The sequence below is a fragment of the Epinephelus fuscoguttatus genome, linkage group LG5 (genome assembly GCF_011397635.1).
Source record: "Epinephelus fuscoguttatus linkage group LG5, E.fuscoguttatus.final_Chr_v1".
In the NCBI taxonomy this organism is placed as follows: domain Eukaryota; kingdom Metazoa; phylum Chordata; class Actinopteri; order Perciformes; family Serranidae; genus Epinephelus; species Epinephelus fuscoguttatus.
This window is the reverse complement of record NC_064756.1, coordinates 22,590,742-22,608,304: the sequence shown is the minus strand read 5'-3', so window position 1 is coordinate 22,608,304 and position 17,563 is coordinate 22,590,742. Positions and strand designations below refer to the sequence as shown.

Sequence of the window (17,563 nt, the reverse complement as noted above, 5' to 3'; positions counted from 1 at the left end):
CATATTTATCTACACTGAGGATTGCACTGGACTAACAGATATGTTTGCATACAAACAGAACATTACTTCGCCCCGAAACTTAATTGTTCATGTGTATTTGTATATCACTGTATAATAAAAAATTGTATCTACAATTGTATTACAACACCCTTTTTAATATATTTTCTCCAGATGTCTGGTCTTATTTTTCTATTTCTATTGCTGTTATTTATTTATTTTGCTCCAGTGACACCAAATCAATGTAATAGTGCACATTAAGTGGGTCAGTAAAGTCTGATTCTGATTTATTCATAATGCTATTTCAACTATATTTATAGCCATTTTAAATTTAAAATGCCATTTAAAAAAGAATTCTTGAAAAAAAAAAAAAAGCTCTGCAGCAACCACTCACTCTTGGCGCGGTGTGGAATGGGCACAGCTACATTCTTGCCACGGTCATAGTCCTGGGGTTTGGGTGGCGAGGCAGTGAAACGGCAGATACCAGGCTCTGACGGTGTGCTCATGGATGTCATGCTGTCTGCATTGTCATTGGTACCTGTGGTCATCTGATCAGATGAGCTGTCAGAGATAAAGCACTCAGTAATCTCAAATTTGGCATGCTGCAGATGCTCCTCTAGCTTGGCATGCTCATATGCTCTTGCCAACTCCTCGTAGGTGGAGGAGGCGCTCTCTGTCGACACCATGCTGTTCCGACCCTTATCTGTGAAGGAGAAAGGAAAAGAAATAAAGTTAAGCACATTTTTTCCCAGTTGTACAAATGCTTTTTTGAGGTGAAGCCCACTGCAAAAACACACTCTCCTCCACAGTGGAAGAATAGGCGCACTTCGATGTGCATGTTAATGGCTGTAAGTGTCATTTCACCCATGTGCCAACCTGTGTCCTGTGAGAGGCTGGCACTGTAGCTGTCACTCTCTGTGACAGTGATGCCATGCTGGGAGCCAACTGTGCGCCAGTCTGAGGTGAGAGTGCGGGCTGGCGTGGAGGCCTGACACTTGGTCAGAGTCCACTGACTGGAGTAGCGGTTCCTGATGCTGTGGGCTGACTTAACACTCTTCCTCGACACTGGGTCTGGTGGTAAGTGGATGAAGAAATAAGATGGATGTGCATAGGAACAGAGGATGTTTAAAGGACTACTTCACCTTCACCCTTCACCCTGCATATCAGTTAGTCATGGCGTACTTCCTTGGATTTGTGAAGAAAGCATATTGATTTATTGATTGATTGGCGACTACATTAAAGGCATGTGGGAAAAATACAGCTTTCCTCACAAATTCAAACACATAGGGCATGACCTATTGATTTACAAGTGGCTGTTTTGTGGGCGAAACACTCCTTTAAAGCCAGGAAAATGAACAAGCAATTGCAAAACAAACGTCTTATCTTCACATTGTACACTACACACTACAATACTAGTTCGTTTGGGCTTTTATTGATAAAATGGACAGCGAGAATCAAGAGCACTTACTGGTTCCTGGTCTGATGTCTGACATGTCAATCAAAGGACCGGTGTTCTGGATGAGGGCAGGGTGATGGACAGAGACGCCTGTGCAGAAGCTCTGAGGGTTCCCAGTTTGGTTGAACTCTGTGTCTGTCACAGGGATAGTGGCTTTGTCCTCACCTACAAGACACAGAATAAATTATTTAGAAAAGCTGCTGTTGCAGATTTTAAAAAACTAATGACTGTAACTCCATAAAGATCATCTGATCCAACACTCTCACACAGACACATGAACACGCAACTCTCTCCTCCTCTCACCAATTTGCTTGATGCCTTCTTTGTCCTCAATTAGCAGCTGCACTCTGGGGATGTCGATGTGTAACCGTGGGCCCTGAGGAGGTCCCTTTACTGGGGTGTCAAAGCTGCGGTTGTTTTTACTAATCCAGAGATACAAGAAAGCATGCACACAAACATTCACAGTTAAAAAAAAATAAATAAAAAAATGTGGATTTGTGAAATGAATTTGAGGTTACAATGAAGTATAATACAGACAGATTTTATGAGAAGGATTCAGAAATAGCAGTCTTACCTGATCAGCATCTCTGCAAGGCTTTTGGCATCTACAGAGAGCAGAGAACATCACAAATTATTTATTCCTGACACACAAATCAATCTTTTAAAATAAATGCAACTCTCAAGACTTCATTCACAATTCTCTCTGAAGTCTCCTTCAGGAGTCTCTCGGCTTTGTTCTTCCTGCCAATGCCTTCCTACCACTTGTCTCCTCTCCTTTTACTTCTTCCCTTACCTCTGAGTCTCTTCAGCCTCTTTTCTTTGCGTTTCTTGCGGATTATGAAGAGCAGCGCAACACCCAGGGTGACCAGGATGACAGGACAGCCAATAGAAAACAGCTTCTTGACGTCATCGTTTTTTTCCAGGGGGGATTTGATTGGTGGAATTGTGCCTGCACACAGGAAGAGCAGGGATTAGTTACTGTACTTTCACAACATTAATTAAAAGTACCAAGTGTATTCATTTTCTTTTTAAGGAAGCAGACAATACCAAAGAGAGTCTACTCACTGCCATCATAGTCCAGTGTTGCAAACTGGGAGCTTTGGTTGCCACAGCCAGCACTGTTACAGGCTTTCATCTTCAACTCATACCAGGTGGCCTCACGCAGCTCTGCCAGGAACACATCTGTGGTGGCATTGGTACGTACATTCTGCCATGCCCATGTACCTGCATCAAGCACACATACCAATGTCTGATCTCTTATCTCTGCTGATTGGTTTCCATTAAAAGATGGCTTGGCTGCTAACAATACATTTCTTTGTCTCACATGCAAACTTTTTCTATTTAATTTACTGCACGATATCTTAAAATATTATGCAAATTACAAAAGGAGTGGAGGAGAGGGAGGACTCACCTTTTGGTCTAAACTCGAGTGTGACAGCACTGATTGGACAGCCACCACTGGCCCAACCCTGCAGGTTGAGGCGGGCGTGGCTGGAGTTAATGTGAGTGAAGACAGGCTGATCCTTGTTGAACTGGGGTTCTGTAAAAGGAGCAAAATCATCATGTACTGTCTGTCGGTTCAGATTATTACTGTGTCATTTAACAGGTAATTGGTGAACACAAGACAACATAAGCAGGCCTTTGTGGTTCAGCAATAGAAATGACTCGCTCAGTAACAAAAAGCAAAAATATCTCACTAAATCTATGAAATAATACTTAATTATAATCATCAATATACATATATTTCACCCACTCACTGGTAAAACAACATAATAGTCAACTGTGATATAAGACATGATGTTTTTATGATCAGTTGTTATTCATATATTGAATAGATTGTGGTAACGGTAAATGTGAATGAAAGTCCCAGAGCAATTCACTGCCTGTAAAAATCCTTTATGAGCCACTGTGGGTATAACACAAGATGTACAAAGACCTGAATTTTGATCCTTTAGGAGAAGACGGGAAAAAATGCTGTGTCTACGAGTTTAAGAGTCAACCCTGTGTTGATTTAAAGGGTCCAGCATGATGTATTTCTTTGTGAAAGTGTGTTTTTCATTCATACTTTCCCCTGAATCTACCCCTGCTGATTACCATCATCATCAGTTCCAGGCTTCTCACCTCGCCCATGGGTCTTTGCCTCAATGATCTCACTGATGCGCCCGGCTCCAACGCTGTTCTTTGCAGCCAGCTTCACTTTATACCAGGTGCCACAGCGCAGGTTGTCCAATTTGAAGGAGCGTTCAGTAGAACTGATGAACACATCTTTCCATTCCTCTGTGTTGTCTACCGAGTACTGCAGCACGAAACCTGCATACACACAAAAGAAACACAATAAATATTATTTTATTGCTTTATTACATAATTTTCTTTCATTTACAGATAACACCAAGAACTCATTTTGCACCAACCTTAGTACACTTTATGACATTGGTACCTTTATTGTCCACAAGATGGCAGTGTCACACTGTACTTCTTTTCCCCAGATGGGCTCCGATTGGAGGACGGTCTAGCTGCTCTCTGTCTATGCCGCCATTAGTTACCTACAAACCCCAAGACTGGGATGGCGCTGACTGAGCATCTATGCAAATGAGGGTATGCAATGTGGTGACTGTTTTTATAATCAGCTGCCTTGGAGAGCCAACTCCCTGCTGCTCAGAGACACTTTACATCTAATCCTCCATCTCTGTCTGTCTTTCCTTCTGTCCGTATATAATCATGTGAATGTCTCCCTCTCTGTGTTTCTTTGTACTCTTTGTACCATCCTTTTTCCCTCCCTATCTTTTTAGCAGATGGTGCGATAGAGTCCAAAACATTAGAGAGGTTAACATGTGCAGATCCTGCTGTGTTGGTTTAGAAGTTTTATAGTCACCCTCTGTCTGTCACAGAGCAGAGAGAACAGTAAAGGAACAGCACAATAACACACTACTGTAGAACAGAGGAGAGCATAGCATCATTTGTCACTGCAATTTCACATGCTGCAAAAAAGGCCTCATAACCAGCCATGCTAACATGTTTTATCTGTAAAGGACTATTGTGCAGAAGCCACTGCAGTAGTGTTGCAAAATAGATGCTTGATGGGGACTGCTGACACTGTGCAGATGGCTCCACAGACAGACAGGCATTCTGGTACACACACCAGATATACAGATAGGCTTCACTGATGTATGAGACACTGGATGATGTATGCAAAATACTGGTTTGGTGGACCATCAGTATTTGAAGCTGCACACTCAACACATTACATTACATTGCATTACTTCCTGCTTGTGTGTGTGTGTAATGCATGCTTTCTCTGGGACTTCCTGGCAGGATGCGAACCCACATGAGTAATAGGGCTGCAGCTAACGATTATTTTCATTGTCGACTAATCATTTTATTAAAAAATGCGCGAAAATGTTGCAAAATGTTGGTCTCTCCCAAACCCCAAAATTATGTCATCTAATGTCTTCTGTCATACTCATACCAAAGGGTTTTAGTTCACCGTCATGGGAGAGTGTGTAAAGCTGCCAATATTTGAACAAAAGAAGCTGCAATAAGAGTATTTTGAGGTACTTTTATAGTACTTTTCTATGAAAAATGTCTCAAACCGATTAGTCGACTACTAAAATAGTCCCAGATTATTTTAATAGTCGATTAGTCATCGATTAGTTCAAATTGTTGCAGCTCTAATGAGTAACACAAAACATTATATTGTTCCAGCTTATGGCAGCTTTAAAATATATCTGACCTAATGGTTTGACAAATGTGATCTCATGGCATTTCTTCTTCAGACATTTCTTCAGTAATGACGTGGGTGCAGTTATGTCTTAAAGAAATACCTTATCCCCAGAATGGTCATTTGTATATCAGTTACTTATCCAGTGTAACAAAATGAGGAATATCCAAAAATTGAGAAAATTTTTGATGAACTGAAGTAAAATAGAGCTGTGTTCACAACAGCAAAACTATATTAAAACAAAAACGCATGTGTTTAGGAGGTATTGAGTGCATGACTAGATGAATTAAATGTGGATTATACTGCACAAGCTATGTGAGAGTTTGAAAATTGATTTTTTTTGCTGTTAATTCTCTCCATTTCTGGATTCCTCATTCACTGTGGAAGCATTCGAGAAAACACAAGGCTGTCTTCATGAATTCAAAGTAATACAGCATGCCATGGGTAATTTATTTACATGACAATGACTATTTTGGGGGTGAAGTGTTCCTTTAAGCCACTTGCTTTATAGCTTCATATGGGTATAAAGAGCAAAAAGGAGTCAGGCAGATAACCCTGGAAAACCATCAAACTGACAAACAGCATGAATGAAGAAAGGGGATTGAAACCATGTTTGCATGCATGCCCATTCAGGCACACACACCATGCCTATCTTCACACAGAAATCACCAACAATCAGATAATCAAACAGACACACAGTTAAAAAGGAAACATAAAACCACAAGAAAAATCAATAAAGTAATACATCAGTATTCACACGAACAATGTCTCAGATAAAAGAGAAAGAAAAGACAGGCAGGTGGTGAGCTAAGATCAGAAGTCAAAGGGAAATATTTTTCATTTGCTCACATTTTAAGCATTAACACAGCTTCATAAACTCCAGCGTATATCTTTAGACACGCTGGCTATGGACGAGACGAATAAGATGAGAGTATAAAGGAAGAAAGACACAAAGACAGCTTCTTGTGCAGGGCCATGTACCTCTGATAGAGCTGCCTCCATTGTCTCCAGGTATCCAGGCCAGAGTGATGGAGGAGGTGGAGGTGGTGGAGACGGTTAGACGAGGCTGGTCTGGAGGGACTGAGGAAGAAACACAAAGTTATCAGGTTCTTTTTGAGGTAAAAAAGTATTTATTACTGTATTTCAGCCAGGACAGCAGGCCTATAAGTGAGGTGCACTTATAGCTGAGTGGACTAAATGAAATAACCTGAAACATGTAGATATTTGAACTCTGATTCTTTTCCTACCTTGTACCAAAAGGTTGACAATGATAGTGTCAAAGCCCAGTGTGTTGGTGGCTGTGCAGGTGTAGTAACCAGAATCTTCAGCTTTGACAGAGCGCAGCACCAGTGTCCCATTAGCCAGAATGAGACGCTGTCCATCTAGAGACACTGGGATGGCTGTGTCCTCGCTGAACGTGAGACAAAGAGAGAATCATGGGAGGATCTCATCAAAGACTCTTACTAGATTTTGACAACAGGTTATTTATTTTGTTTCTACTGTTACTTAAAAACCAGAGAGCTGCAAAGCACTTTTTTTTATAAAGATGTACTACTTATATGAGATTATTCCAGCATATTGCCACATGAACAAATACCCATCTGCAAACAATATTTGACTTTCTCTTAAACCAACTGAGAGATGCATCAATACTAATTCAATTTTAGGGCCCTGACACACCAAGCCGTCGGCATCAGAGACAGTGGAGCCCATCGATGAGAGAAATCCCTCTGACTGGCAGTTCAACTAAGTGTACAGAAGAGAAATGGAAGTAAGGAAAGCAAACAAGTGACGAAAGCCAAGAGTACACAAGAGGAAACAAACTTATTATATTAGCTAAGATTTTTTTAGCCATTGAGCTCTTTAGCAGAAATGGTTTGGAATTGTTTGCCATTTACAGGTGCACAGTAAGTATTGTGCTCTTTCAGCAATCTGTTTGTGCTGTTAATGTGCTAACTGGCTAACTAGCATCTTGAATCCGTCCTGTCAGCCTTTTAGTCTCCCTTTTTAAATGACCAATACAAGACGACTACTGCTGCCTGTTGGTTTGAAATTGTATCATCTCACGCAGGAGCAGAGTGTATGTTCTAGTTGGCTGTTGCTGCAGTCTTTGTGGTGTGTTCAGGTGCAACTTTTTGGTCAAGATACAGGCAACACAGCTGCCTGCCTTTGTCACCACTAGTTCTTTGATGTCGGTTTGGTGTGTCTGGGTCTTTAAAGGTATCACAGCAGCACCATAAACATTTCTAGGAAGGATTCTCACCTGTCTTTGGTCCATTTTATAGTAGGTGTAGGTTCTCCTACTGAGCTACAGGGTAGCCGCACCTCCTTCATCCAAGGAGTAGTCACTGTGCCCCCAAATGACAGGATCTTAGCAGGAGCTGGTGGAGGATGAAGGGAGGAATGTGAAAATTAAAGGTTTATAGAGACAGAGCAATTGAAAAAAGACCATTAGAGCTATTGGCATTAACGCTTACACAAGAAAGGCAATGGCCTAATTAATGTCTACCAATCGGTTAATCTCGCCATTGTCAAATAAACAATTTTCAAACCCGATAAACAAATGCTGTAGAGGTTTCGGAATGTGTTGAATCAATACAGAAATGTGATGGTTGATATGCAATTGATTTGTTTTCCATTTGGGATTCTTTCAATAAAAACGATTTACTACTAGAGGGTGTGCGATGTATTTACCGTGACTCACACTTGGTGGGAAAGAAATCTGTGTTAAATGTGACATTGTGCAGCAGAGAATAGCATATAAATAAGAATATAAGAAAGGAGAAAGATTGAGCAGAGAGGATATGAAAAAAATATCCATCCATTCAGGCACATAACCCTCTTATTCTCTGTCACTCCCCCCACCCGCTCTGTCTCTTTTTCTTTCTCAAGCTTGGCATCTTAATGCAAGTGCTCTAGTGCACTTATGTTAAGGTTGAATGAAGTATTGAGTGGGCAAGCCTGGAGGACACTGCCTTTTACAGCTGCCGATCAGCTGACGCACCCACCCGTACGGGCGCGCACACACATATGCACTCGCAAACCTTTGCACCCAGCAGTCAAAGGAACGAATAGATACAGGAAAGGATAACATGGTGGGAAGTGCACTCTGTTCATTCTCACTCCCTTATTCTTCCTGTCTTTTAATCCAAAGCCTATTGATTTAACTGCCCTCTTCATTTTCTTAAACACTACGCCTCTCTATTGTCTTGTGTATTAGTTAGCTCCTGTCCTGCCATTTTCTCTCCTCTTTTTTCTCCTCCACCTTCTGTCCTCCCTTTTGCTCCCCCTCTTATCATTTCCCCGATTCAGGCCGGTTTATGTGTTGCCCTCTGAACTCTGAAATCAATAGCACAAGCTCTTAAACACATAAACAGGGGGAGAGGTTGAAAAATATGCAGAGAAAGGTTATATAGAGCAAGTGACAGAGTAAGAGGGAGATTATTTGCAGATTCACAGAGTCGTGAAGGATGTAGAGCAAAACATCCTTTAAAAACTGTATTTTTAGTTCATGGCATTGTCAGTAAGAGGCTTGAAGAGGAATACTAGCAGTGCTGTAACAGTTCCTAAGAGACAGAGACGGCAGAGAGACAGAGAAAAACAAGGACAGTGTGGTGTCATCAACCCAACAACCACTTATTTTGTGTTTTGGAGGTAAAAAAAAACCTATCAGATGTGTCGGGTTAAATCTGGCTAAATTTGTTCGGAAAGTTAAAGTTTGCCACATAAACATGTTTCAAATGCATTCCAATTACAATATTTCAATGTAAAGCAGTGTGTTAATACCAAGCGGCAACCTGCAAGTCTGAAATTGCAGTCAATGCAACTGCAATTCTTTGAATGGCCACTTGAGGCTTACTACAAAAGTGAGTCAGCAGAAATAAACATGTTTACAGCCTGGTACAAAAAATGGTTTTGGTCTCTATAGCTTACTTTCCCCTTCGTGACAGCTGTGCATGGGGTTAATTTTTATATAACTCACCTGTTTACATTTTATTAAGGCTTAAAGTTATGCTTAATTAAGGGCGGGCCACTTTGAGTGAGTCTGCCGATTTTGATCAAAAACAAAGATGGTGGCAGCCTAAATGCAGAACTCAATGCTTCAAAATGGGAGTCCACAAACCAATAAGTGATGTCATGAGAGCTACGTCCATTATTCTATATAGTCTATGGTTAATATACTTTGAAAGAGAGGCAATTGAAAGAGTACTCCATCTATTTAGCACCGCACTTCTATAACAATGTCAACACATGATGGATAGTTAAAATAAAAACCTTAAATTATGCAACAGAACAAGACATATCTTTTTATTTCAGGCATTCCTCCTCATTGTCAAAACCTGCCGCCTACATTATCCTAGATGCAACCTGAATGCAGACACATCAGGTAGTGGTTTCCTGTGTGTTATGCTCGCATCAGCTAATGTAGCCTACTGCCATTAGCCTCAAGGAGATTAACAGTGGGCTGGAGGTCTGGTAAGTTCACTTCCTTTTAACTCCACGCATCCATTTTTGTTTAATTTCCAAACTTGTAGTCATACCCTGCATTTTAATCACAAAAAAATGGACATGGAAAAGTGCAATGGAGCGGTCATTAAAGTCGGAATTCTACCTACAATCGGCACACATCGTGAACCATAAGCAGAAATGCCTTTTTAGCATTTATTTGACTTTAGATTTTATGTTGTGTTTGTGTAGTGAAACTTGATAGAAGACTTTGCGAGCATGCATAGCTCATCTCCATCCACACAAAATCAATGCACATAACAACTGTGTAGTACTGGCTGTGGTGATTCACACTACGCTTGACACCCATTTACACTTTTTTTTGAGTTGTATATACTTCAATGAGCAAAGATGGGCATGACAGTTGGCTTATTTTATACGGCATTTCTCTTTCCTTAATGTTGATGTGGTAATTGATGTAGGTCTTGTGTAGATGCTTGCAATAGATTGCAGCATTCAACCCTAATCAACGCTGACTCAAGTGACGTCACGTGAGGCATATATAACACGGCACCCACTGGAGACACAAAAGGTTCTATACAACTTTCTCATTGCAGTAGCACTCCCATAGACTTCAACATGCACGTTTCTCCTTAACTGTGAATGCTGTTGAAAAGGTTGGTAAACAGTAACCTAGATGGCTGAAAAACATTCAGTTTTCAACCAAAATTTGCCCAGTTTGTACCCAGACCCTAGGTGCCTTTTGTCTTGCAAATGAGCAAAATCATGTTCAGTGGGCATCCAGTCTCTCATAATGAATCTGCCTGTCACATTCAGGGACTCACCCTTGGCCGCGGGCTCCACAGTGACCTTGTCGCTGTAGTTACCCCGACCTGCAGTGGTGACAGCTGCAGCCCAGATCAAGTACTGCTGCCGGTGGTTGAGGTGAGTGATTCTGTAGAACAGCAGCTCTGGGTTGGCTTCATACTCGCTGGGCAGCTGGGGAGAGCAGGAAGAAGAAAAGGAAAGTGTTAATCTCGAAGGAACTGCAGGAGCAATATGTTTTATATTACAGAGCTGAGCACACTCCAAACATCTTACATGTTATGTAAAAGTCCAGTGTGTAGGATTTAGTGGCATCTTGCAGTGAGGTTGCAGAACTGAAACTTCTCCCATGTGCCAAGCTTGTAGGAGAACTATGGTGGCCTACATGAAAAGGGGGAATGGCCCTATCTAGAACCAGAGTTTGGTTTGTCTAGTTTGGGCTGCTGTAGAACAACATGACAGACTCCGTGAAGGAAGACCAGCTCCATATGTAGATATAAACAACTCATTCTAAGGCAGTGGTTCCCAACTGGCCACATGGCCCGCATTTTCCTTAGTCATTAGTTCAAGGTCCCCACAGCTTAATATATTCCGCGTCATACTTGCGTTTTGCTATGTTGTGGAGCTAGTTTGCTGTCTCCGTTAAGTAGCTGTCCGTTATTCACTCACTCTACAACAAGGAACAGCACTTCAAAATAAAAACTCCAAAATAAAGTGTGTTTTTTACAAATTTGACACATACGCAAGTCACTTGTGATTCATTCAGAATGGACCTGCGACCCACCAGCTGGGAACCACTGTTCTAAGGTAACGAAAAACACAGCAATTCTTGGTTTCAGGTGATTGTCAACAAAATGAAAACATAGTTATGAATACTACTATTGCTACCTATAGATCCCCCTAAATCCGACACACTGGACCTTTGAGTATTGAAAATATTCTCAAAACAAAAAGATTTTCTCTGGGAACTGGTGGAATTTTGTGACATGATTAAAAAAATAAATACATTTTAAGGACTCTGTCTTTCATATCACAAAATCTGTGTTGTATCAAATGTGCTAAAAAGTACAAAGTAAAATGTCAGGGATGCCAAAGACAAGATTATTTTGTCACTTTACTGGAGAGGCAGACGTAATGTGAAGGACCGAATGAACATCACTGTAATGTGAACCAAGCCCTGTATTCTCTCCTTGACTCAGTACGACAGGCAAAGAGTGGAGGATGGGGATGAAGGTACAGAGGTTCCTGGGCATGTTATATTATGACAAGGCAAAAAAAAAAAAACCCTGCTCTCCTCCTTCCCTCCCCTGGAGGAGAGAGAGGCAAGAGGGTTGAATTGGGGGGGAGTGAAGCCCACTCCCTCTCCTCAGGGAGGGCAAACAGAGATATGAGACAGAGAAAGACAATGGGGGACAGACAAATGAGTCAGTCGGAGATATCACGAACAGTCATACACTAATGAGGCCTATCTAGTGCAGGCATCAGTAATGACGGAGAGGAGTCCAATAAGCAGACGGAGAAAGATGAACGGATACACACAAGCAAGCACACAAACACATACATGAATAAACTGACACACACAGACACACACATACAGTGGCATACATGACCTGGAGGTGGATGTGTAATTGCAGTGTGTTTAACCCAGCCATGTGTCTGCTGTCTAGACATATATGCATCACTGTCCCTTCAACACACACAGACACACACACACACACACACACACACACACATACTCGCACAGAAACACTCTTTTTTTACTGCCTGCCAGTCACTATTCACCTACCCACCAATTATACCCTTATTCCCTCAACTACTACTCTTCATCTACTCCTCAGGTATCCCAACACCCAGGTACACACACACACACACACACACACACACACACACAGCTCTGTCTGTTACTGTGCAGCTGATCTCAGCTATGTATAGAAGAATAGGAGAAAATAAAACACAATCAGAAATTTAACACACGCTGCAAAGTAACACTCACTGCCGCCCTCCAAATCACATGTTTCACTACAGTTTGACACTGACTTGCGTTTCTGACTGACAGGCACTCATGCACACAGGTGAAATGAAGACTGCAATACGAGTGTCAAATGGTTTGAAGAGTCGGTAAATGCACAAGACCTGTAAAACCTGCGAAGAAGACACTGCAGTGTTGCTGAGCTCTAGCCTGCTGGGTTGTTGTCTGCAGAACGGTTTATTCTGGGCAAATAGATTCCAGTATTCATGTTGTTTTTCACATTTATGAGCAGGCCGTCATGGAGGAATCCACTGGGCTTTTTATTACTTCCCTGTGTTCCCTGTTCATCATCCATTCTTCTTGTCTCCATCCTTTTTTTGTATTTTCCTCTCTGCCTATCCTTTACCCCACTGCGCCATCCTTCCCTTCGCCTCCTGCCATCACTCTTCATCCCTCCCTTCATTTCCCTGCCCCTCTCCACATTTCCCTGTCATCCGTGGGCCCACTCCTTGCTTTTTCCTTCCATCTATCCACCAGTACCCCTCTCTGTTTTACATCCTCTCTGCATTTCTCCTCCTGACTCTCGCGTATATCAATGTCTTCTTCTTCTCCTCCTCTCTGTACATGTGTCCCTATAGTCTCCACTGCAGGCAGTGGCATAGACGGAGGGATGGATGGATGGATGGATGGATGGATGGATGGATGTTGGTAGGAAGGGAGGGAGTAGTGACAGAGTGTGTGTTGCTGTAACGGATATTAAAATATTCCTCCGGCGTGGAGATAGCGGTGATCCGGGGAACGATAGAGCGAGATAATGAAAAGAGGAACAAAAGTACTCCCCGCGCGGTGTGTCTGACCCCCCCATCCCTCCTTCCTTCTCTCCAGTCGCACTCATTTACATAGTAATCATCCCGAACTCTGCATGGGGGCTTCAGAGAGAGAGAGAAAGAGAAAGAGAAGAGATAGACAGACAGACAAATAGATAGATAGATAGATAGATAGATAGATAGATTATTGAATGAGTGAGACTAAGGAGAAAATGCATGTATATTCTAGTAAGGAACATTTATATGGTGCAAGTGTGTGTGTGTGTGTGTGTGTGTGTGTGTGTGTGTGTGTGTGTGTGTGTTTTCAAGTATGCAAGCAGGATGTATTTCTTCCTTTTGAATTCACACTGTCATAAAAACATGAGTTGCATATATATATATGGACCTTTATGCGCATGGTGTGATACATTTATGAGTGTGTGTGCGTGTCTGTGCGTAAGCGCGGAGTGTGTGTTTGCTGTCGGCTTGTTTTCTGCCCTCGTTGATGAACAGATGAGGTTGTCCTGGCAACGTGATGAGACGCAGATATGCAAATGAGGCTGGAGGGTGAGCTTGCACACGCACACACACTGCGGTATGAGGAGAGCTCATTTCACACACACATCTTGCTGAGACTGCAGCACTAGACCACACACACACACACACACACACACACACACACACACACACACACACAAATCCACAAACACACAAATACAAAACAATGTCATACTTAAATCAATTTTCTTTATCTCTGCATCATATAAAATGTATACTAGACGCTGTACTCTGCATAAATAAAGGATAGTTTCCCCTTCATCGTCAGCCATGTTCAGATGGTCCTCTTCCCCCTTTTTGCTCTTTCATTCACTTCTCAACCCTGAAACTCTCCGCACCCCTCTTGTAACTCACCGGTTGGCCAGACCCGGGGCTGGAGCAGTAGATGGTGTACTTGCGGATGATTCCATTTGGCTTGTGAGGGGGTAACCAGGACACTACGACACTGCTGGCGGAGGAGGGCACAGCTTTGATGCCAGCTGGGGGTCCAGGGTCTGAATCATAGGGGGAGCAAAGAGAGAAATGGAGGGCAAAGCAAAACATGAACCAGTTATACTTGTCTGCATGTACAGTAAACTGAATAAGTAACTTTAAAGGTGAAGACTGATATTTGGGGAAATTTGCCCATTAGTTGTTGTTGGCTGCACCAAAAACATCTGTGTGTACCCACTAGATAGTTGATAAAGTTGTTGGTACTCCATACATTAGCTTATAATTGCAGAAAGGGTTTTGTTTTTTTTTTTTAAATAAAAAACTGAATTAGCATATTGCTAAGGAAAACATCCTGGCTCTGCAGCTACCATTAGAGTCCTTATGAGCTGATCTCAACACAAGCGAAAAAACAGCCTTCTTCTTGTGACCATGATAATGGTGTAAAAGCATTAATGCCCCTGAGTTGTCTTGATATAGAAAAAGATTAGACTTTGTGGGGTGACCTTTTTTCAGTTTCGTCATGTTTTAACAGTGCTTCATGTAGCTATTATTAAGAATATTGCAAGCTGCTATAACTTATATTTTGAGCAATATTTGATGTACATGCAGACTGAGGCTGAAATTATATGTTCATCAACAGAAAATGAATCTTCAATTCTTTCTAATTATCCATCTTTACTTTTTAAGAAAAAAAAAAAAAAACATCAACAGATTCCAAGTCCTCAAATGCCACATTTTTCTGGTATTCCCATTTTCTATGACAATAAACAGACTCTCTTTGAGTTTTGGACTGTTGGTTTGACAAAACAAGCAATTTGAAAAGGTCAGCTTGGGGTCTGGGAAATTGTAAAGGGCATTTTCACAATTTCCTGACATTTTATAGACCAAACAATTAATTGAGGAAATGATTGGCAGATTAATTAATGTGCACTGCCTCAATTTTTCTTTGTTTGCTGCTCTTGTCACCTGTACCCGACTGAGGTTGGACATGCACAATATCAACCTTCTTTGCTCATGTGTAGCGTTGTTGTATGGACAAACCATTGTGCATTACTGCTTACTTGACCAGTGACTTGTTTGCATAAGAAACATTCACTTTAAGATAACTACTTTTTCGCCTAGTATCAGGCTAATAGAGTTAAGGAAACACCGGTATATATTTAAGTGTTACTGTAGCCAATGAACTGCAAAGGAAGTCATAGATTATTTTGATATATTTGTTCTTGTCAGGGGTATGATAACCATTATTTTAGAATTAACAAAAATGGTGAAACATGCAAAGTTTTTTTTCCCTTGTATCCTTTTTCTTTTTAAACGCAGGAGCTCTTTAATATGGAACTGACTGCTTTCCAACTGACAGTAGACCAGAGCTGTGTATTCTGCAGTAGATGAGTATGTCTTTCTATTTTTGTTTTACTTGTGTGTCAGGTTTGACATTATGGACAGTCATAGACAGTCATAGATGGGCCAGTAATACAGTTAGTAAACAACAGAAAGCAGCATGTAGGCCAGTGAAAATGTTACTTCTTGTTTTACATCTCTTACTCATTCACTCTCTCTCTCAAACTCCACAGACTGCGACTGACAGTGTTTTGTGGCGGCCCATAATTGCATCTAGGGGAAAAATTAGCACGTACACCCGGGTGTCCTTTCTCTGGCCCCTTTCCCATTGGAAAAGAAAAAAAAAAAAAACACCCACCAACATCTGGCTTTTGTCTTTAATGGGTATGGTTTCAATCAGCATTCACTCCCAGGATAAATGACTCTGCAGTAATTATGGGTATTTATCAGCATCAGCATCAGCTACAGCTCAGATTGGCTTTAATAGGCAGTGATATACCCTATTTCCACCAAAATTAGAGCATGTATGCCATTATTTTAAACATGGGAAACCCATTAAAAACAGACGCAACACTCCTTTTCCATTGCCAGTACAGCAGAGAGGTGTACATGGCTCTGCAGCAGACGAATAAGCCTGTCTGGGTTTTTTTTCCCGTTACTGGTGTGTCACATGCAACATCATGGCCGGGCAGAAAACAGGTTAGTAAACAGTAGAAAGCAGCATGGAGATCAGTGGTGGACATCCGCGTGGACATGCTAATTTTAGCTCCTTTGTCGGTGGAATGCAATGATAGGCCACCACAAAATCTCTGCCCAAACAGCACTCAAACATCATTCCAAATTAGTCTGCACCAAGTATGAGAAAGGGGGTGAATAAAAAAATTATCCAATGAAACATTTTCACTGGCCTCCATGCTGCTTTCTGCTGTGTACTAACCTGTTTTCCTACCCATCTGTGACGCTGAACGTGACACACCAGTAAAAAAAAAAACATAGAAAGGCATACTTGTCTGCTGCAGAGCCATGTACACAGCTCTGGTCTACTGGCAAAAGAAAAGGAGTCTATCACCTATTTTTAACGGGTTTGCCCGTGTTTAAAAAACCTCCATACATATCCCAGTTTTGGTGGAAAAAGGGTCATGCTACTGTCACTCAAAGCCAATCTGAGCTGGAGCCAATAAATACTCATGATTACTGTGGAGTCATTTGTCCTGGGAGTGAATCCTGATTGCAACCTTTCCTATCAATTACAAACGCCAGACGTTAGCATGTAATAGTGGGTTTTCTTTGTCCAGTGAGATGAAAGAATTAGACAATGTGCAGTAATTTAGAATATAAATACCATGATAAACATTAAATCTACAATAAATACATGTGCACATATTCACAGGGACTAAATGTTGTGGACCCCAGGGTGTGGGGGCCCCTTGGAAAGAGTATAAAAGGGAACTTGATAACAAATTGTCTTCGCTCCTTTGCTCACTGTGTACTGTCTTTGTGTTTAAGAGACAGATGTAGAGAAAGGCTGGCTGAGAATTGTCTGTTTACACAATTCCACTGCAAACACTTTTCCGTATGCTGCAGATACAACTGAGGGCAAAGGGAAGGGAGAGACACAGAGTGTTGAACGTATGTGAAGAGGTTGCCCCTGGACACAGAGTCAACCTGCATCAGGGCAAAAGAGACACTCAGCTTGCCCCTGATAAGCACACACACTTACACACACTTAAAGACTAACGCAACACACATATTTGAAGAGCTATTGCAGCGAGGCCGGCTCATAAAATGGAGATATAGTGAGGAAGAGAGAATAAAGGCCTTTTCTGAAATGACACTTCTTAGAATCTCTGCTCCCCCCCCCCCCCCCCTTGCCCTCCACTCTCCTGCACTCTCCCTCTTTCCCCTCATTTTCTCCATCTCCAGACGCCTGCCTCCTCCTCTGCGTGGCCCCAGGGAGGGAGAGGAGAGGCGGATACGGATGTAATCCACAGCCCGCCAGTGTAAGCACAAAATTA

The 17,563-nt window shown here is 41.8% G+C and overlaps 1 protein-coding gene across 2 annotated transcripts in view; it reads right to left on the bottom strand.

Moving 5' to 3' along the window:
- Positions 1-17,563, bottom strand: part of LOC125889204 (Down syndrome cell adhesion molecule-like protein 1 homolog) — a 125,224-nt gene that overhangs the window by 5,254 nt on the left and 102,407 nt on the right. For both annotated transcript variants that reach the window (XM_049576989.1, XM_049576990.1), the window contains exons 21-34: positions 14,130-14,269; positions 10,463-10,616; positions 7,435-7,552; positions 6,419-6,582; positions 6,153-6,251; positions 3,575-3,763; positions 2,865-2,993; positions 2,519-2,677; positions 2,247-2,402; positions 2,028-2,058; positions 1,757-1,875; positions 1,466-1,618; positions 874-1,068; positions 392-700 (exon numbers count right to left, since the gene is read on the bottom strand). In XM_049576989.1, the coding sequence (XP_049432946.1) occupies positions 392-700; positions 874-1,068; positions 1,466-1,618; positions 1,757-1,875; positions 2,028-2,058; positions 2,247-2,402; positions 2,519-2,677; positions 2,865-2,993; positions 3,575-3,763; positions 6,153-6,251; positions 6,419-6,582; positions 7,435-7,552; positions 10,463-10,616; positions 14,130-14,269 (2,115 nt within the window). The remainder of the gene's footprint in view (positions 1-391; positions 701-873; positions 1,069-1,465; positions 1,619-1,756; positions 1,876-2,027; positions 2,059-2,246; positions 2,403-2,518; positions 2,678-2,864; positions 2,994-3,574; positions 3,764-6,152; positions 6,252-6,418; positions 6,583-7,434; positions 7,553-10,462; positions 10,617-14,129; positions 14,270-17,563) is intronic.